Source organism: Pristiophorus japonicus, chromosome 7 (genome assembly GCF_044704955.1).
Source record: "Pristiophorus japonicus isolate sPriJap1 chromosome 7, sPriJap1.hap1, whole genome shotgun sequence".
Lineage (NCBI taxonomy): Eukaryota > Metazoa > Chordata > Chondrichthyes > Pristiophoridae > Pristiophorus > Pristiophorus japonicus.
The window spans coordinates 111,079,441-111,101,127 of record NC_091983.1 but is presented as its reverse complement, the minus strand read 5'-3'; the positions used below and the strand labels follow the sequence as shown (position 1 = coordinate 111,101,127).

General features: G+C 45.7%; 1 protein-coding gene across 1 annotated transcript in view; it reads left to right on the top strand.

Annotated features, from left to right (window-relative positions):
* The first annotated feature begins 658 nt into the window (after positions 1-658).
* The window catches only part of moxd1 (monooxygenase, DBH-like 1), a 194,527-nt gene continuing 173,498 nt past the window's right edge, over positions 659-21,687 (top strand). Inside the window, exon 1 of the mRNA XM_070884204.1 lies at positions 659-758. Coding sequence (XP_070740305.1) covers positions 659-758 — 100 coding nt within the window. The remainder of the gene's footprint in view (positions 759-21,687) is intronic.

Genomic DNA, 21,687 nt, shown 5'->3' with positions numbered 1-21,687 from the left:
TAAAAAAGTCTCGCAGCATCTCCGCTCTGCATGCATCTGGGAACTTACATAGGCTCGCCAGTCGCCGGAGGTCTGCCACGAAGTCTGGAACGCTTTTCCCTTCTTGCCGCCGGTGCGTGTAAAACCAGTGTTTCGCCATGTGCATGCTGCTCGCCGATTTAAAGTGTTCCCCGATCAACTTATTGAGCACTTCAAAAGTCTTGTCCGCCGTCTTCTCTGGCGCTAGAAGATCCTTCATCAGGGAGTACTTCCTGGATCCACAAACCGTCAGGAGAAGAGTTCTGCGTTTGTCGGCCGAATCCTGTCCCAACCATTCCTTGGTGACAAAACTTTGCTGTAGTCTCTCAATAAAATCATCCCAATCATCACCGACAAAGTACCTCTCGTCTGTGCTGCTCGTGGCCATGCTCGCGTGGTTTAAATCCCAGTTTCTCGTCACCAATAATATGTCCTTACTATATAGTACAAATGCACACGAGGCCCATACTTGAGAGAAGGTCACTCTGTGACCAGTAACCTTTATTAGCCAGCACTGAAGTGGAGAAGATGGGTGGAGCTTCCCCTTCTATACCTGAAAGTCCAGGTTAGGAGCGTCTCCCACAAGTTCACCGCCTAGTGGTCAGTGTTCTCACGGTGTACAACTTAAGTCAGTTTATACATGGATTACAATGACAGTAGAATACATGACAATGGTAGAGCCAGGAAAGATGAATTTGGTGGAGGTCCAGAATATAGGAAGAATACAGAGAGGAATCTGGGTACGGTATGATCATCTGTTGCCATAGGTCGCAGAACAGAATGATACTTTGGTCGGCACCAGACTTGATCAATGTGAACAAACATAAGAACAGAAGAACATAAGAAATAGCAGCAGGAGTAGGCTATACGGCCCCTCGAGCCTGCTCCACCATTTAATGAGATCATGGCTGATCTGATCATGGATTCAGCTCCACTTCCCCGCCCGCTCCCCATAACCCCTTATCCCCTTATTGTTTAAGAAACTGTCTATTTCTGTCTTAAATTTATTCAATATCCCAGCTTCCACAGCTCTCTGAGGCAGCGAATTCCACAGATTTACAACCCTCTGAGAGAAGAAATTTCTCCTCATCTCTGTTTTAAATGGGTGGCCCCTTATTCTAAGATGACACCCTCTAGTTCTAGTCTCCCCCATCAGTGGAAACATCCTCTCTGCATCCACCTTGTCAAACCCCCTCATAATGTTATACGTTTCGATAAAATCACCTCTCATTCTTCTGAATTCCAATGAGTAGAGGCCCAACCTACTCAACCTTTCCTCATAAGTCAACCTCCTCATCCCCGGAATCAACCTAGTGAACCTTCTCTGAACTGCCTCGAATGCAAGTATATCCTTTCGTAAATATGGAAACCAAAACTGCACGCAGTATTCCAGGTGTGGCCTCACCAATACCTTGTATAGCTACAGCAAGACTTCTCTGCTTTTATACTACATCCCCTTTGCAATAAAGGCCAAGATGCCATTGGCCTTCCTGATCACTTGCTGTACCAGCATACGATCCTTTTGTGTTTCATGCACAAGTACCCCCAGGCCCGCTGTACTGCGGAACTTTGCAATCTTTCTCCATTCAAATAATAACTTGCTCTTTGATTTTTTTTGCCAAAGTGCATGACCTCGCACTTTTCAACATTATACTCCATCTGCCAAATTTTTGCCCACTCACTTAGCCTGTCTATGTCCTTTTGCAGATTTTTTGTGTCCTCCTCACACATTGCTTTCCCTCCCATCCTTGTAGCGTCAGCAAACATGGCTTCGTTACACTCGGTCCCTTCTTCCAAGTCGTTTATATAGATTGTAAATAGTTGGGGTCCCAGCACTGATCCCTGCGGCACCCCACTAGTTACTGGTTGCCAACCAGAGAATGAACCATTTATCCCTACTCTCTATTTTCTGTTAGTTAGCCAATCCTCTATCCATACTAATATATTACCCCCAACCCCGTGAACATTTATCTTGTGCAATAACCTTTTATGTGGCACCTTGTCAAATGCCTTCTGGAAATCCAAATACACCACATCCACTGGTTCCCCTTTATCCACCCTGCTCATTACATCCTCAAAGCAGCAAATTTGTCAAACATGACTTCCCCTTCATAAATCCATGCTGACTCTGCCTGACCGAATTTTGCTTTTCCAAATGTCTTGCTACTCCAACATTTTCCCAACTACAGATGTTAGGCTAACTGGTCTATAGTTTCCTGCTTTTTGTCTGCCTCCTTTTTTAAATAGGGGTATTACATTTGCAGTTTTCCAATCTGCTGGGACCTCCCCAGAATCCAGCGAATTTCGGTAAATTACAACCAATGCATCCACAATCCCTGCTTCTCTTAAGACCCTAGGATGCAAGTCATCAGGTCCAGGAGATTTATTCGCCTTTAGTCCCAATATCTTACTGAGTACCACCTCCTTAGTGATTGTGATTGTGTTAAGTTCCTCCCTCTCTATAGCCCCTAGACTATCCACTGTCGGAATATTGTTAATGTCCTCAACCTAAAGGCTGATACAAAATATTTGTTCAGAGTTTCTGCCATCTCCATGTTCCCCATTACTAATTCCCCGGTCTCATCCTTTAAGGGACCAACATTTACTTTAGCCACCCTTTTCCTTCTGGAATTTTTTGAGGATGTTTCCAGTAGAGTGGACAAGGGAGAACCAGTTGATGTGGTATATTTGGACTTTCAGAAGGCTTTCGACAAGGTCCCACACAAGAGATTAATGTGCAAAGTTAAAGCACATGGGATTGGGGGTAGTGTGCTGACATGGATTGAGAACTGGTTGTCAGACAGGAAGCAAAGAGTAGGAGTAAATGGGGACTTTTCAGAATGGCAGGCAGTGACTAGTGGGGTGCCGCAAGGTTCTGTGCTGGGGCCCCAGCTGTTTACACTGTATATTAATGATTTAGACGAGGGGATTAAATGTAATATCTCCAAATTTGCGGATGACACTAAGTTGGGTGGCAGTGTGAGCTGCGAGGAGGATGCTATGAGGCTGCAGAGTGACTTGGATAGGTTAGGTGAGTGGGCAAATGCATGAAGTATAATGTGGATAAATGTGAGGTTATCCACTTTGGTGGTAAAAACAGAGAGACAGACTATTATCTGAATGGTGACAGATTAGGAAAAGGGGAGGTGCAACGAGACCTGGGTGTCATGGTACATCAGTCATTGAAGGTTGGCATGCAGGTACAGCAGGCGGTTAAGAAAGCAAATGGCATGTTGGCCTTCATAGCGAGGGGATTTGAGTACAGGGGCAGGGAGGTGTTGCTACAGTTGTACAGGGCCTTGGTGAGGCCACACCTGGAGTATTGTGTACAGTTTTGGTCTCCTAACTTGAGGAAGGACATTCTTGCTATTGAGGGAGTGCTGTGAAGGTTCACCAGACTGATTCCCGGGATGGCGGGACTGACCTATCAAGAAAGACTGGATCAACTGGGCTTGTATTCACTGGAGTTCAGAAGAATGAGAGGGGACCTCATAGAAACGTTTAAAATTCTGACGGGGTTAGACAGGTTAGATGCAGGAAGAATGTTCCCAATGTTGGGGAAGTCCAGAACCAGGGGACACAGTCTAAGGATAAGGGGTAAGCCATTTAGGACCGAGATGAGGAGAAACTTCTTCACCCAGAGAGTGGTGAACCTGTGGAATTCTCTACCACAGAAAGTTGTTGAGGCCAATTCACTAAATATATTCAAAAAGGAGTTAGATGAAGTCCTTACTACTAGGGGGATCAAGGGTTATGGTGAGAAAGCAGGAATGGGGTACTGAAGTTGCATGTTCAGCCATGAACTCATTGAATGGCGGTGCAGGCTCGAAGGGCTGAATGGCCTACTCCTGCACCTATTTTCTATGTTTCTATGTTTCTATGTTTCTATATACCTATAGAAAGAATATGGGCCCTGAAATTCATGGTCCCCTTACTGCCGGTTTGTGGCGGCCATTCGTCAAATTGGCCACCGACTCTCGTGGCGGTGTGGGGCTTGCGGCGGTAGTGACATGCTAAAAGTGCACACTGCTGTCGCTCCGCCCCTGGAAAGAAGCCAGCCCTTTAGCTGACGGTGCCCCAGTCAGCTTTTAGGGCCGGTGCAGATTGGCAGAGATTTCGGAGCCGGTTTTGTTCGACAACAGCAGCTGAGTCAGCAGCAGAGAAGTCCAGTAAGATAGCTCTGGGGGAGATCAGGAGCTCTGGACGGAGAAGGTCCCGGAGCCAGCTCCATATTGCTCAGCAACAAGTCCAGGAGCCTTTTCAATGGACCAGAGGAGTTCAGCACAGAATCCGCACGCAGAGGAAGAGAGAGAGAGGGAGAGAGAGGAAGAGGGAAATGGGGGGGGGGAGAGAGGGGGGGAAAGAGAGAGAGGGGGGGAAGAGAGAGAGGAGGAAGAGAAAGAGGGGGGAAAGGAGAGAGGGGGGAAAAGAGAGTGGGGAAGAGAGCAAGGGGAAAGAGAGAGGGGCAAAAGAGAGAGAGGGGGGAAAGCGAAAGAGGGAAGAGAAAGGTGGGATGAGAGAGGGTGGATGAGAGAGAGGGAAGAAAGAGAGGGGAAGAGAGAGGAAGGAAGAGAAAGGGGGGAAAAGAGGGGGGAAAGAGAGGGGGAAAGAAAGTGGGGGGAAGAGGGGGAGGAAGAGAGGGGGAGAGAGGGGGGAAGAGAGAGGGAAGGAAGAGAGGGGGAGGAAGAGAGGGGTGAGAGAAGGGAGGAAAAGAGACAGGGGAAGCGAGACTAGGGAAAAGAGAGACGGGAAAGAGAGACGGTGAAGAGAGACGGGGGAAGAGAGACGGGGAAAGAGGGGGGGGAGGGTGGGAGAGCGAGAGGGTGAGAGGGAGAGAGCGTGAGAGGGGGAGTGAGCGAGAGAGAGAGAGGGAGGAGGAGAGGGAGAGAGCAGGTGAGAGAGAAAGAGAGAGGAGAGAGAGAGGGAAGGGAGCAAAAGAGAAAGAAGAAAGATACAAGTGAGGAAAAAGAATGAGAAACAGAAAGAGAACATTTGATTGGGAGAGAGAGATATAGGAATAAAGAGAAAAGGGGAAAAAAAACTAGAGAGCGAGAAAGAGAAATAGAGATACAGAGATTCACAGAGAGAAAACGGAAATCTCAATCCAGGGGCTCAGACTGGAAACGTTGCCCCAGCTCAGTATTCCACGCGGTAACAAATGGGAATCTGTTCCAGCGCTGATGCCTCCAGGCTAGATCCAAGGTCGTCCCATCCTCTGTCATCGAACTACAGTACACGGACAGCGCTTGCATCTGCATAAATTTCATGCCATCGCCAACACCTTCACCGAGACATATGAAAACATAGGCCTTACACTAAACATCTGTAAGACAAAGGTCCTCTACCAACCTGACCCTGCCACACAGCATTGCTCCGCCCAACCCACCCTTCCCCCAGTTATCAAAATCTATGGCGAGGCCTTGGACAACGTGAACCATTTTCCATATCTCGGGAGCCTACTGTCAGCAAGGGCAGGCATCGATGACTAGGTCCAACACTGCTTTCAGTGTGCCAGCGCAGCCTTCTGTCGCCTGGTGAAGAGAGTGTTTGAAGACCAGAACCTCAAATCTGACACCAAGCTTATGGTCAACAGGACAGTAGTGATACCCGCCCTCCGATGTGGACTATATACAGCAGACACCTCAAAGCACTGGAGAAGTACCACCAGCGTTGCCTCCGCAAGATCCTGCAAATCCATTGGGAGGACAGACGCACCAACGTCAGTGTTCTCGCCCAGGTCAACATCCCCAGCATCAAAGCACTGACCACGCTTGACCAGCTCTGCGGGGCGGGCTATATCGTCCTCATGCCCGACACGAGACTCCCAAAGCAAGCGCTCTTCTCAGCAATTTTTCTCCGTTTAAATAATAATTTGCTTTTTAATTTTTTCTGTCAAAGTGGACAACCTCACACATTCCCACATTATACGCCAGCTGCCAAATTTTTGCCCACTCACCTATCCTGTCTATATCCCTTTGCAGATTTTTTTGTGTCATCCTCACAACTTGCTTTCCCACCCATCTTTGTATCAGCAGCAAACTTGGCTACATTTCACTCAGTCCCTTTATCCAAATCATTAATATAGTTTATAAATAATTGAGGCCCCAGCACCGATCCCTGTGGCAGACACCCCACTAGTTATTGTTTGCCAATCGGAAAATGACCCATTTATCCTGACTCTCTATTTTCTGTTAGTTAGCCAATCCTCTATCCATGCTAATATATTACCCCCAACCCATGAAATTTTATCTTGTGCAGTAACCTTTTATGTAGTACCTTATCGAAAGCCTTCTGGAAATCAAAATACACCACATCCACTGGTTCCCCCTTATCCACCCTGCTCGCTACATCCTCGAAGAACTCCAGCAAATTTGTCAAATATGATTTCCCTTTCATAAAACCATGCTGACTCTGCTGGACTGAATTATGGTTTTCCAAATGTCCTGCTACTGCTTCCTTAATAATGGACACCAGCCTTTTCCTGACAACAGATGTTTGGCTAACTGGTCTAACTGCTTTCTGTTTGCCTCCCTTTTTAAATAGGGGCATTACATCTGTGGTTTTGCAATCTGCTGGGACCTCCCCAGAATCCAGGGAATTTTGGTAGATTACAAACAATGTATCCACTATCTCTGGAGGAGGAGTGACGGCAATTATTATTTTATCTGATAATTAACAATATTTTTAAAAATCAGATGAAATGGTGTTTCATTCATTTTAAACTGTAGAATTCTAGTCCCTGTTCATGGAGCCAATTAAAAGAAACACATCTCAGTCGGAAGCAGCTGCTAACTCCTTTTTCTTGGTGCCAGATCTATTCTTCGAGGGGTATGGGCACAGAGTCAAGCTGTTGGCCAAAATGGTTGAAGCAGCGAGCAGGGTAACATACTCTTAGTTGTTATTGGGATGAGCTAAAACACCCAGCAGGATTGTAAGGTGGGGTTAGTATTGTGGTAATGGCTGACAGAGCTTTGAGCAGACCTCACGTCCTGCCACTTAATGCTTTTCTTGACTTCCTCCATAACCAGGAATGGATTTGGGAAGAATTGGAGGAAGCTCCGCTCCAGTGCCTGCCTATAGCCTCCAATTAATACTATATAATAATGTAACATTACAAAATATATAATCTGTGTGTATAAAATACCGGGTCCAGAACAGGCAGCAATGTTCAAGGGCTCTCGGAGATTTGGGAGGCTAGGGAGAAGAACTAGTTAAAAATAAATTTGAGGAAAATATTACCTGGAAGGGAAAAAATAGTAACCAGCTGTTTATATTTTAAAATCTATAAATTAAGTAAATTAAAGCTTCGCTATTCACCTTAACAGTAGAAATCCACCATGGTAGGAATTCAGAGCTACAAATAAATAATCCACACTGCCACTTAATGGGCAGAGTGTGGCTTGACAGGCAGACTCAAACCAAATCTTTTAGTCATTGAAGGTAGGCATGCAGGTAGAGCAGGCGGTTAAGAAAGAAAATGGCATGTTGGCCTTCATAGCGAGGGGATTTGAGTACAGGGGCAGGGAGGTGTTACTACAGTTGTACAGGGCCTTGGTGAGGCCACACCTGAAATATTGTGTACAGTTTTGGTCTCCTAACTTGAGGAAGGACATTCTTGCTATTGAGGGAGTGCAGCAAAGGTTCACCAGACTGATTCCCGGGATGGCGGGACTGACATATCAAGAAAGACTGGATCAACTGGGCTTGTATTCACTGGAGTTCAGAAGAATGAGAGGGGATCTCATAGAAACGTTTAAAATTCTGATGGGTTTAGACAGGTTAGATGCAGGAAGAATGTTCCCAATGTTGGGGAAGTCCAGAACCAGAGGTCACAGTCTAAGGATAAGGGGTAAGCCATTTAGGACCGAGATGAGGAGGAACTTCTTCACCCAGAGAGTGGTGAACCTGTGGAATTCTCTACCACAGAAAGTTGTTGAGGCCAATTCACTAAATATATTCAAAAAGGAGTTAGATGTAGTCCTTACTACTAGGGGGATCAAGGGGTATGGCGAGAAAGCAGGAATGGGGTACTGAAGTTGCATGTTCAGCCATGAACTCATTGAATGGCGGTGCAGGCTCGAAGGGCCGAATGGCCTACTCCTGCACCTATTTTCTATGTTTCTATGTTTCTATGTTTCTAATAGTGATTTGCAGAGTCACAGATTTGTTTGACAGGAAAACATGGCAAAGGGCTGTGTGTTCTAAATGGGAAACCTTATTCCATCATCACCTACAGGTGCCAGAGGCAATTACAAATGTGACAGAAATGTGGACAACAATTAACATTGAAATCTCCATAAGGAATGTTTACAAATAATAGGATATATTGATTTTAACAATACATAGATAGATTTGATCACCGTTGTCTATTTTCATATTACTTAATCCTGTTCTTATTCATAAATACTTATTGAGGTTTTGGAGCTATTCAACATGGTATTAGATTGCTTTGCTGCAAATCTATTGCTCATATTTGCTGCTGGAAAAAAACTTCAAATTTGTCGTCTGATTTGAGGTCTATTAATATTGTGCAACATCCCCCTACTTCGCTTTTCATATTCTAAAGTTAAATACATTTTGAGTACTTGGATCATATCCTCCCTTAATTTTCTAGTGAAAATAAATTCTGTTCTGTGTCTCTTTCTAAATCACTGAATCCTCTTCATCGTGGTCATTTACAATTATTCTAATGCAATCCTAAAATAATACAGCACAGAAGGAGGCCATTCAGCCTATCAGGTTGTGCCAGCTCTTTGAAAAAGTAATCAAGTTAGTCCCATTCCCCTGCTCTTTTCCCATAGCTCTGCAAATTTGACTCCTGAAGTTGAACTTTGATTGGGAACGTTGATTGGAAAAACATTAATTGACAGTCATTTCAGGCATTTTGCATGTTGTTTATGTAACTATCTCAAGATGATTCTTTTGAAGAAAGGCTCTGCGTTTTGAGAAGCCATCTGTTGCTTTATCTAAATGCTTTGATGACCAGTCTACTGAGAGTTGTGGAGCTGCCCGAGCTGCTATAACTCATAGGCTAAGAATGTGTGGTCTGTAATAGCTGGTTCACTTCCAAGGTGGTTGCTTTTGAACTCTTTTATTGGATTGTGTTCTCTGCTCCCATTTCAAACTATTATTATTGCAAAGTCTTCTTGCAACTGTTCCAAGTTCAACTACAACTGTGTTTAGTGTATTTCTTGGCTCACACTCACAAAAAGAAAAAAGAAAAAGCCCATTAAAAGCGATCAATTTCCTTAATAAATCTGGGGATCCTATTCCCATTTTAGCACAGCTGAATTGGCTTTGCTTTTTACACCTGATGTTTATACTTCAATTTTGTGGATCAGGCCACTAATCTGTATTTAGCAGCTTTTGATGTTAATCTGGCTTAATTTTCTTTCCTTCTGAATCAAATCTTGTGATTCTAATGAGTGTGTATGCACAGGTATTGGTCAAATTTTGAAATGACTTCAAAGTTGTGATTTGCTTATCCTTTCAATGGAAAATCAGTTTACCAAAAGTAATATCCTTCATGGTTGAGTTGGGTTTTTTGCTCGTCAGGTAATATTTCAGTCAGAATTTACATTGTTGAGAATCACATAAATGTCAGATGTCAGAGAAACTGGGTTGTAGAGAGCTAGGGATGTGGGTGGGGCAAAAGAGTTTTTATATATATGTTATAGTGTAGAATGAGATAAATTGCTGTTAGAGAATTTGTGAATAACTACATGGCCCCTCACCGGTTGCATTGAGGCCCTACTGCACTCCAGCTTTGAGTCCTCTGCATCTGTTCCTCCTCCTCCTCCTCCTCCTCCTCCTCCATCCAGTACAGTGCAGCTAATCCAGCACCCATGCTTAGTTTTATTGGCTGCAGTTGGGTTGGGAAGCAGAATAAAGCACAGAAATCCAACAAAATATACTATAACAACGTGCTCATATCCCAAAATGACCAGTTACAGAACCTGCAACTATTCTAATTTGGTGCAGGTTGTGGCCCCTTTAAATATGGCTGCCTGTTGTTTGGAGAGCCAATTGTATGGGTAGAACTGATTTGTTCTGCAGGTTAAAAATTGCACCATTACGTGCTTTCAGCAGATCACTTGTCCCTGAAAAAATTTGATGTCATTAAAATGCTGCCAGATGGAAAAGGAGTGACTTGGGGCCAGTAAATACAATCAGCCAATTTTAACTTCTGGGTCTTAAATCATCCATTTAACATGTTTCTACATTATCTTCTACTTATCCCAGTGAAAACCTCTTTTCTCCCTGCAGGATTTGTAGAAGCCATTTATCCCATTTTAATTTATTTGTTGATCCATTTATGTTGATGCTTGTTTAGTCTGAACATGTTGGTTTAGGGAATGTATTTATTCTGCATGCTCACTGTTATATATGCAGACTATAGATATACTCTCTGTGTAGTCACTGTATAGTTGCATAAGATGGAGATGTATTTACCTGATGTACTATCAATAAGGTTTACACTGTGTATATACTATGCTGGCACCACTAGGAGGGTGCAACAGGTGGAGACCGGGGTTTCCTGCCCTAGTGGCAGGGGCTACATAAAAGGGTAGCCACCGCAGTTGCCTCACTTTGAAGTTACAAATAAAGGACCAAGGTCACTAAAGTTTGATTACAACACATTGCCTCGTGGAGTCATTCATAAGAACATTACAGACATAACAACTGGCGACGAGTATATGGACTTTCATGCGATTATGGCTACCTTTGGCACACCAAAAGACTTCACACAGGGTGATGATTTGGATACCGTCACGGAAAGTTTCAAGCAATATTTCGTGCCAAACGATCTGGCAGGGGAGACGGACGCATTGACGGAGTAGAGCAAGGCTATACTGCTGACCAGTTGTGGGCCCGAGGTCTACCGCCTCGTCAGGGACTTGCTGGCACCCACGAAGGCCAAGGATAAGACATATGATGAGCTGACTGAACTAATTCGCGACTAACTAAAACCAAAAGAGAGCATCCTCGTGGCCAGGTACAGATTCTACACTCATCACAGACCTGAGGGCCAAGAGATTGCAAAATATGCTGCGGACCTCAGGAGACTTGTGGCACCATGTGATTTTGGCACGCACCTCAACAAAGTATTGCGAGACATCTTCGTTATGGGAATTGGCCACGTGGGCCTCTTTCACAAGCTATTATCTGCCGACACCACAGTCAACCTGCAGAAGGCCATCAGCAGCAGTCAGGCATTCATGATCTCGGCCTCCAGCACCAAGCAAATTATTCATCCTGTGGACTCAAACCCGTCAAGTACTGTACACAAGACTGTAGAACGTGGCTTTGCCCAGGGCAGAGAGAACAGACCTCAGGGTTCCAGAACTCAAGAGTCTGCCGAGGGGTGCTAATCGAGTAGCACCATGCTGGTGTTGCAGAGGAAACCATAGGGTTCACCAGTGTCAATTTGCTGAGTACATATGCAAAGCCTGTAACACGAAGGGCCACCTCCAGCGTATGTCTAAAAGAAATATGACTCACCGTCTAGCAGAGGAGTCGGTAGATGACTTTGAATCCAGAGGGGAGTATGATCATTTTTCCAGAGAGGCAGCTCAGCCCCAAGAAGAAGTGTATGGAGTGTATACCTGCACCACTGATTGTCCTCCAGTGAAGATGGAAGTAAAGATAAACGGCGTTCCAGTCTTCATGGAAGTGGACACGGGAGCGAGCCAGTCAGTGATGAGCCAGGATGCCTTTGAGAGGCTATGGAATGAAAAAAACCCGACCTGGTTCCAGTACAGGAAAAGTTGCGCACCTACACCAAGGAGATGATCCCAGTCCTTGGTAGTGCGGATGTAAATGTAATCCATAATGGCGTGGTGCACAAGTTACCTCTGTGGATTATTGCAGGTGATGGTCCAACGCTACTTGGAAGAAGGTGGATGGGGAAGATCCAGTGGAAATGGGAAGACCTCTTCACTCCAGCAATCGATGTCCCCCATGCTCAGAGGCAGATCAAAACCTCACCTTCACTTGGGCCAAGCACCAGAGAACAGACCAGCGCAGAACCTGAGGCACAGACCATCCATCACGACTGTGTGGCAATGATCCGACCGGAACAACCTAAAAGTACCTTCCCGGCTCCAGTGGCAGGACTCCTGGGGAGGAAGATCGAATTCACAGGCACTCTTCCAGCTTTTGTGGCAGAATCGCGGGAGAGAAGGATCAAGGCAATCGACCTCGAGGACAGAGGCAAGATGGCATCCCTGCTGCAGCGTGGCTGAAAAAAAGGATGGCCGCAGCCAGACCACGAGGTGCAACGCTGAGGGACCAACATGTGGTGTCTAACAAAGGATTTGATTGGGGTAAAGCCAGCAGGGTTCTCTTAAAGGAGACCAGCAACCAACTGAACTTAAAGAGACATTGTATGTGTCATGTATTCAACCAGCATTGTAACCCATGTATAATCCGACCTAAGTTGTACACTGAGAACAATGACTACTAGATGGTGAACTTGTGGGAGACACTCCTAAACTAGACCTTCAGATATAAAAGGGGAAGCTCCACCCACTTCCTGCACTTGAGTGCTATGAAATAAAGGACAGGTCACAGACTGACCTTCTCTCAAGCATGGGCCTCGTGTGCATTTATACTGTATAGTAAAGACGTATTAATGGCGACAAGAAATTGGGATTTAAATCACGCGAGCATGGCCACTAGCAATAACAGGGGCAGTCAGGGACGATCGACTGGCAAGGGACCTTTTGTTTCAAACCATAGCTCATGCTGGAGGCATGGAGGCACACACTCAGCCGGAGTTTGCAGAGGTGAGCAAAATACCTGCAGAAATTGCAGAAATGAACACTGGGGAAAATCGCTGGAAGCTGAAGTTCAGCGAGTTCATGTGGAGCACGTATACAGTTCATATACCAGGACGCCACCGATAATGATGAAAGTGCTCCTCAATGGCATCCCAGTATCAATGGAGCTAGACATGGGGGCCAGCCAGTCCCTGATGGATATCAAACAGTTCGAAAAGTTGTGGGTGTCCAAGGCAAGGAGGCCAAAATTATCGCCGATTGACGCACAGCTACGGACTTACACAAAGCAGATCATTCCGGTGCTAGGAAGCGCCACGGTAGTCATGACCCACAAAGATTCGGAGAACAGACTGCCACTCTGGATTGTCCCAGGGGATGGTCCCGCACTACTGGGGAGGAGTTCACTCCACCACAGGTGAACGAACACAGGAACCAAAGGGAGGAGAGCCCAGTTATTCTGAGCAGTCCGGACAGACCTGAGGCACCGCAAACAGCAGACACTCAGGCCAGCGCCCAACAACCGGAGCCCCAACTCAGGCGCTCTACAAGGGAGCGTAAACCACCAGAGAGACTCAACCTGTGATCCCAATAAGACTTTGGGGGGGGAGGTGATGTCATGTATTCAACCAGCATTGTATAAACTTACCTAAGTTGTACACTGAGAACAATGACCACTAGATGTGAACTTGTGGGAGACACTCCTAACTCAGACCTTCAGATATAAAAGGGGAAGCTCCACCCACTTTCTGCACTTGAGTGCCATGAAATAAAGGACATGTCACAGACTGACCTTCTCTCAAGCATGGGCCTCGTGTTCATTTATACTGTATAGTAAGGACGTATTAGTATGCATGACAATCAATGTAACGAACCGATTAAGATTGTGGACAAAATGTTGTTGCGAGATGTCAGTACTATCCCTAATGTAAAGAACAAAATGTTGTTGCGAGATGTCGGGAATAGAGTGTCCCCAAAAGTAGCAAGCGAGCGAATTCGGTAGGGTAAAGGCATTGATCCTGATGCCTGCCCCAAGTGTCCCCACACGTTATAGGCCAGCGACTTCAGGAGGGTGAAGGCACTGATCCTGAGACCCTGCCCCAGGTCTATCCCACGCTGCAGGCACCCGATGGCACTATTCGTCACGGACCTGGAAATGAAAACGACACCAATACACACAGTCAGCCACCGTTGCCCACCACCCGGGTGGAGACGGTGCAGCCCCCAGACCCAGTCACTACCTCGACCATGTCCAGGAGCGAAAGGTCACAACCAACGAGTTCCCCAAATGGGACCTGGAACAGCCAGGTTCCCAACAGTGTTTGAGAGCAGGCAGAAGATTTTGCAGCCCTCAAAGAAGGATGGGGAGGCCACATACATCTGTGGCTCTGCCCACCACTAGGCAACGGCAAAGGTCCTGTCTCCTGGCAAGGTGAGTGAACCAAGCGCACCCGCTAGCAGGGGGTGTAGCGCCGCCATCAGACGACTAGGACCCGTCCGGTTGCTCTGGAACCAGCATCCTCGCATACCTGTACTGCTACCTCAGTACTGACCATGACTGAACCATGAATGCAATCTACCGAATCCTGGCGCACGACCGTAAAACTAATGTAAGTCACTGAACCAAGGTGTCATGATACAAACTGTAACTGTACTTGCACTGTGTCTGATCCTGTATGTTAATGTAACGGGCCAGCTGCATGATCTTGCTGTTGGGGGTGGGTGGGGGAATGGATGTATGTAGCCATGGACACACACATGGATCAAATCCACAACCCTTTGGAACCTCCACTGCATCATCGAACCATCCAAACTGGTAACCACTACCCAACCTTGTGGCAAAACGACTTGGGGGTTAACAGGGAGAGAGCACAGCCATGGTGCAAGGGCGATTGGCACTTAAGTCTGGGGAGAGCTAAGCCAGAGCACATTGTGCAAAGGTAATTAGCACAAAGGACGTGGGGAGAGTGATGTTATATATGCAGACTATAAATATACTCTCTGTGTAGTCACTGTATAGGTGCATAAGATGGAGACTTGTTTACCTGATGTACTGTCAATAAGGTTTAAACTGTGTATATACTATGCTGGTACCACTAGAGGGTGCAACTGGTAGAGACCGGGGTTTCCTGCCCTGGTGGCAGGGGCTGTATAAAAGGGTAGCCACCATGCGGCTGCCTCACTCTGGAGTTACGAATAAAGGACCAAGGTCACTACTGTTTGAGTACACCACATTGCCTCATGGAGTCATTCATAACTACATTACAGACATAACACATTACACCTTTAAAGGTGCTTTACTTGTTTTATCATTAAAGTGTTGAACAACCTCCCAAATTCTATTTGCTTTAGTTGATCCATCACTTCATTGAATTTGGATCTTTTAAAGTTATCCACCTGGCTTCTGGTCTTGGGTATTTGAGTCGTAGATCATGATTAATTTTATAGTTGTGCTGTGACTTCCATTCCAGGGGTGTTACGACTTTCATTTCATATACGTTTCCTCGGACTTTTACAAATGCCAGAACAAGATGAACATTGCCTCTCGTGGCTTCCTTGTCATACTAGGTCAAGAAGCAGCCATGCATTACATTTTCCAACTCTGATTCTAACCCACTTGAGTTTTCCCAGTTTATTAAAATAACTTTCACATTTTTACAAACCATTTTCTATCTCTTCAAGGAGCAAATTGTCCCCCTGCTTATGCTGAGCTGGTGTTCTATAGCATAGGCCTAGTGTTAGCTTGAATATTTTTTTACATTGTGATGCCTGCTCAGAGTAGTTAATTGTGCAATTTTCTACCTCCCACAGAATCAACTTATTTTACATATGATAGCTTAGTGATTATGATACTGGATTACTGTCCCAAAGATCGTGAATTCAAATCCCATCATGATGAGTTGTGAAATGGAATTATATAATCTGATCAGTTGTGGACTGCAATCAGTAAAGTCACCATGATAGCTGCTGAATTGTTGTAAAAATCCCACTGGTTCACAAATATTCTTCAGGGAAAGGAATCTACCACCCCTACCTGGCCTGGTTTTGTGTGACCCACAATATGTGTTGACTATTAATAACTTCAGGAATTGACCTAACTACTCATTTATATGTAAAACAGTCGCTACAAAACAGAATTGCAATGGTTCGAGAAAACTTGCCCCACTTTTCCAGCCCAACTAGGGATTGGTAATAAATGTGGGCTTGCCAATGTCGCCCACCTCCCAAAAACAATTTTTTAGATATAAAAAAATTACTTCTCAGATGTCCCTGACCTCTAGGATTATAATTCAATGCAGTGAGTTATATAAGTCAGATACAGGTAGACATTAAGGACATTTCTCAGATGTAAGAGAAATTTCCCCGAGAATAAGGGAAGGGAAGTTTGAGCCAGTTAGTCCAAATACAGAAGCAGAATACTGCGAATGCTGGAATCTGAAATAAAAACAGAAAATGCTGAAAATCTCAGCGGGTCAGGCAGCATCTGTGGAGAGAAAAACAGAGTTAACGTTTCAGGTCGATGACCCTTCGTCAGAACTGGTGAATGTTCGAAAAGGAATGGGCCGAATTGAAATGGTAATGACAGAACTTAGAAAAAGGCTAGTCCAGATTGAGTGTGAATGGTGGAATAATGATCAGCTGCCATTGAAGACAAAGAGAAAAAAAACATAAACTCGAGGGGGAGGGGGGAAGGGAACCGCACCTCATCTTTTGTTTAGACACTTTACTGACTTCTAGATTGAACATCGAGTTCAACAGTTTCAGATAACTCCTGCTTATTTTTGGCTCCCTTTCCTCCCCTCCACCCCCGCCCACCCCCCCGCAATTTTATGTTTTTTTCTCTCTTTGTCTCCAATGGCAGCTGGTCATTATTCTGCCATTCATATCCCCAATCTGGACCACATTTCTGGAATCCTTATTGAAGGTGTGAACTTATCAGCAATAAATTGAACCAATTAGACTTCTAATGTATCCAAATAGAGCTGCTAACTAAAGCTTTTAATTTCTCAGCTAAATGATGAGCCTAGCCATAAATAATCTTGTCAATTTATATCAATCTTTGACATTGAGCTTAATATAAATGTATAATCAGCAAGCCGGCAGGACAGGCTCACCAGAGGAGATGTCACAGTGGTATACAGTCAAGAAGGAGTGGCACTGGGAGTCGTCAACATTGACTCCGAACCCCATTAAGTCTCATGGCTTCAGGTCAAGCATGGGGAAGGAAACCTTCTGCTGATTACCACCTACCACCCTTCCTCAGCCAATTAATTAGTACTCCTCCATGTTGGATGCCACTTGGAAGAATCACTGAGGGTAGCAAGGGCACAGCACGTACTCTGAATTGGGGACTTCAGAGTCCATCACCAAGAGTGGCTTGGTAGCACCACTACCGACTGAGCTGAGAGTCCTGACGGATATAGCGGCTAGACTTGGAGTATGACAGGTGGTGAGAGAACCAGCACAAGGGAAAAATCTACTTGACCTCATCCTCACCAATCTACCTATCACAGATTCATCTGTCCATGACACCATTGGTAGCAGTAATCACCGCACAGTCCTTGTAGAGATGAAGTCCCGTCTTCACACCGAAGATACCCTCCATCGTGTTGTGTGGCACTACCACCGTGCTAAATGGGATAGATTCAGAACAGATCTAACAGCTCAAAACTGTGCATCCTTGAGGCGCTGTGGACTATTAGCAGCAGCAAAATTGTATTCCACTACAATCTGTAAACTCATGGCTCGGCATATCCCTCACTCTACCATTACCAACAAGCCAAGGGAACCAACCCTGGTTCAATGAGGAATGTAGAAGAGCATGCCGGGAGCGGCACCAGGCATACCTAAAAATGAGGTACCAACCTGGGGAAGCCGCAACACAGGACTACATACACGCTAAACAGTGGAAGCAGCATGCTGTAGACAGAGCTAAGTGAGCAAACAACCAACGGATCAGATCAAAGCTCTGGAGTCCTGCCACATCCAGTCGTGAATTGTGGTGGACCATTAAATAACTGATGGGAGGAGAAGGTTCCATGAACATCCCCAATGATGGTGGAGCCCAGCACACGAGTGCAAAAGTCAAGGCTGAAGCGTTTGCAACCATCGTCAGCCAAAAGTGCTGAGTGGATGATCCATCTCCACCTCTACCTGAGGTGCCCACCATCACAGAAGCCAGTCTTCAGCCAATTCAATTCACTTCACGTGATATCAAGAAATGGCTGAGCACATTGGATACAACAAAAGCTATAGGCCCTGACAATATTACGGGTATCATGCTGAAAACTTGTGCTCCAGGACTAGCCGCCTCTAGCCAAGCTGTTCCAGTACAACTACAACACTGGCATCTACCCGACAATGTGGGAAATTGCCCCGGTATGTCCTGTCCACAAAAAGCAGGACAAATCCAATCCGGTCAATTACTGCCCCATCAGTCTACGCTCAATCATCAGCAAAACAATGGAAGGTATTGTCGACAGTGCTATCAATCAGCACTTACTCACCAAAAACCTGCTCACCGATGCTCAGTTTGGGTTCGACCAGGACCTCATTATAACTTTGATCCAAACTTAGACAAAAGAGCTGAATTCCAGAAGTGAGTGGAGAGTGATTGCCCTTGACATCAAGGCAGCATTTGACCAAGTGTGGTTTCAAGGAACCCCAGTAAAATTGAAGTCAATGGGAATCAGGGGGTAAACTTTCCACTGGCTGGCATCATACCTAACACAAAAGAAGATGGTTGTGGTTGTTGGAGACCTATCATCTCAGCACCAAGACATCGCTGCAGGAGTTCCTCAGAGCAGTGTCCTAGGCCCAACCATCTTCAGCTGCTTCATCAATGTCCTTTCCTCCATCATAAGGTCAGAAGTGGGGATGTTCGCTGATGATTGCACAGCGTTCAGTTCCATTCGCAACTCCTCAGATAATGAAGCAGTCTATGCTCACATGTAGCAAGACCTAGACAACTTTCAGGCTTGGCTTGATAAGTGGCAAGTAACATTTGTGCCACACAAGTGCCAGGCAATTACGATCTCCAGCAAGAGAGAGTCTAACCACTAGCCTTTAATATTCAACAGCATTACCATTGTCAAAACCCCCAACATCAATATACTGGGGGTCACCATTGACCAGAAACTTAACTGGACCAGCCATATAAATACTGTGGCTATAAGAGCAGGTGAGAGGCTGGGTATTCTGTGGCGAGTGTCTCACCTCCTGATTCCCCAAAGCCTTTCCTTCATCTACAAGTCAGTAGTGTGATGGAATACTCTTCACGAGCCTGGATGAGTGCAGCTCCAACAACATTCAAGAAGCTCGACATCATCCAACACAAAGCAGCCCGCTTGATTGGCACCCCAGCCACCACCTTAAACATTCACTCCCTCCACCACCGGCGCACTGTGCCTGCATGTGTTAACCATCTACAAGATGCACTGCAGCAACTCGCCCAGGGTTCTTCGACAGCATCTCCCAAACCCACAACCTCTACCAACTAGAAGGACAAGGGTAGCAGGTGCATGGGAACACCATCGCCTCCAAGTTCCCCTCCAAGTCACACACCATCCTGACTTGGAAATATATCGCCGTTCCTTCATAGTTGCTGGGACAAAATCCTGGAACTCGCTCCCTAACAGCACCAAGGGAGTACCTTCACCATGTGGACTGCAGCAGTTCAAGAAGGTGGCTCACCACCACCTTTACAAGGGCAATTGGGTATGGACAATAAATGCTGGCTTTTCCAGCAATGCCCACAATCCAGGAATACATTTTAAAAAGCTTTTTAATGCTGAATTACTGTGACACACCTGAACTGACTTTGTAATCTCAATTATTAACTGTATCTACTAAAGAATTTATATATTTTAATATTTAGCGCATACATGTGGCTAATTATGTTATTCTAAGACGTGAAAGAAATGTAATTTGTGACTTCATGGCGTGCATTCCTTTTCAATTTGGTAAGAAGGAATTCATTCACTTACTCAGTAGCTTTTACATATTAAAACCGGTTTTGTGGTGTAAATATTAATATATTGTGAACTTGTTGACATGGCAAGCCAAATTTGGGCAGCTTGTAATTTCCTAGATGTAAAGTGGCAGTAAACTCCAGATGGTTATTTGAAGAGGAGTTAAGGTGAGGGGTTAAGGATTCATCTGGTGTCTTTGGACTAACATAATAGTTTACTGATCCCAGTGTTCCTGCATCTAACGTTGGGAACTCATCCAGCTCTCTTTTCAGATCTGCAGTGAATCCATGCTTACCACACATTCTGGCAATCTATTCAAGAGGTCGATGACTCTGCAATAAGATATTTCCTGGTATCTAGCCTCATTCTGTTTTTATATTTTGTACTATTGCTCCATATTCCTCCCCTCCCTTCCAGTTCAACTTCCCTTTTGTTGGCGACCACGGGGGGGGGGGGGCCACTTAAAAAGCCTGAGCAGGAGGTCACCTACGGTCGCAGTCAAGGTCACCTACGGCCCAAACACCCAAGGCCCCACCCCACTACTGGCCAAGAACGGGGAGAAACTCATCAAGGACACCGAGGCAGTCAGGTCCCGCTGGAAGAAGCACTTCGAAGATCTCCTTAACCGAGACTCTGCCTTTGACTCGAGTGCCCTCGACTCCATCCCGCAGCATGCTACCCGCCACCATCTCAGCAAAACCCCAGCCCTGCACGAGGTAGAAAAGGCCATCCGCCAGCTTAACAACAAAGCAGATGGAATCCCCGCTTGAGGCACTAAAGTATGGCGGAGAGGTACTATTGGCACGAATACATGACCTCATCTCTCTCATCTGGAAGGAGGAGAGCATGCCGGGAGATCGCAAAGATGCAGTAATCGTGACCATCCTTAAAAAAGGGGACAAGTCCGACTGCGGCAACTACAGAGGAATCGCCCTGTTATCAGCCACTGGGAAAGTCGTTGCTAGAATCCTCCTCAACCGTCTTCTCCCTGTGGCTGAGGAGCTCCTCCTGGAGTCACAGTGTAGACTTTGTCCTCTACGGGATATAACGGACATGATTTTTACAGCGCGACAGCTGCAAGAAAAATGCAGGGAACAGCAACAACCCTTGTACATGGCCTTCTTTGACACTGTCAACCGTGAGGGACTATGGAGCGTCCTCCTCCCTTTTGGCTGCCCCAAAAGTTCGTCACTATCCTCCACCTGCTCCACGATGACAAGCCATGATCCTGACCAACAGATCCATTACAGACCCAATCCATGTTCGGACTGGGGTCAAGCAGGGCTGTGTCATCACGCCAAGCTTCTTCTCAATCTTCCTCGCTGCAGTGCTCCACCTCACACTCAACAAGCTCCCCGCTGGAGTGGAACTAAATTACAGAACCAGTGGGAGCCTGTTCAACCTTCGTCGCCTCCAGACCAGATCCAAGACCGTCCCAAACTCTGCCGTCGAACGACAGTATGCGGACGATTCATGCATCTGTGCACATTCAGAGTCTGAACTCCAAGTCATAGTCAACATCTTCACTGAGGCATACAAAAGCATGGGCCTTACACTAAACTTCCGTAAGACAAAGGTCCTCCACCAGACTGATCCCACCACACAGCACTACCTCCCAGTCATCAAGATCCACGGTGCGGCCCTGGACAACGTGGCCAACTTTCCATACCTCAGGAGCCTATTATCAACAAGGGCAGCCCTCGACGATGAGATTCAACACCACAAAGTGAGCATTTAGCACATGAATCAAATCTCAGAACTCCACCAAAGTCTGCCCTGTATAATCTCACAATGGCTCTAAGTGTATTTTGACTCTTTATGTAACTAAGAAAGATCTTATTATCACCACCCGCCTATTCACAATCCAATTTTTCACTTATTTTCACCATTCTGAAAATAGATTTTATTACTCTCAACTG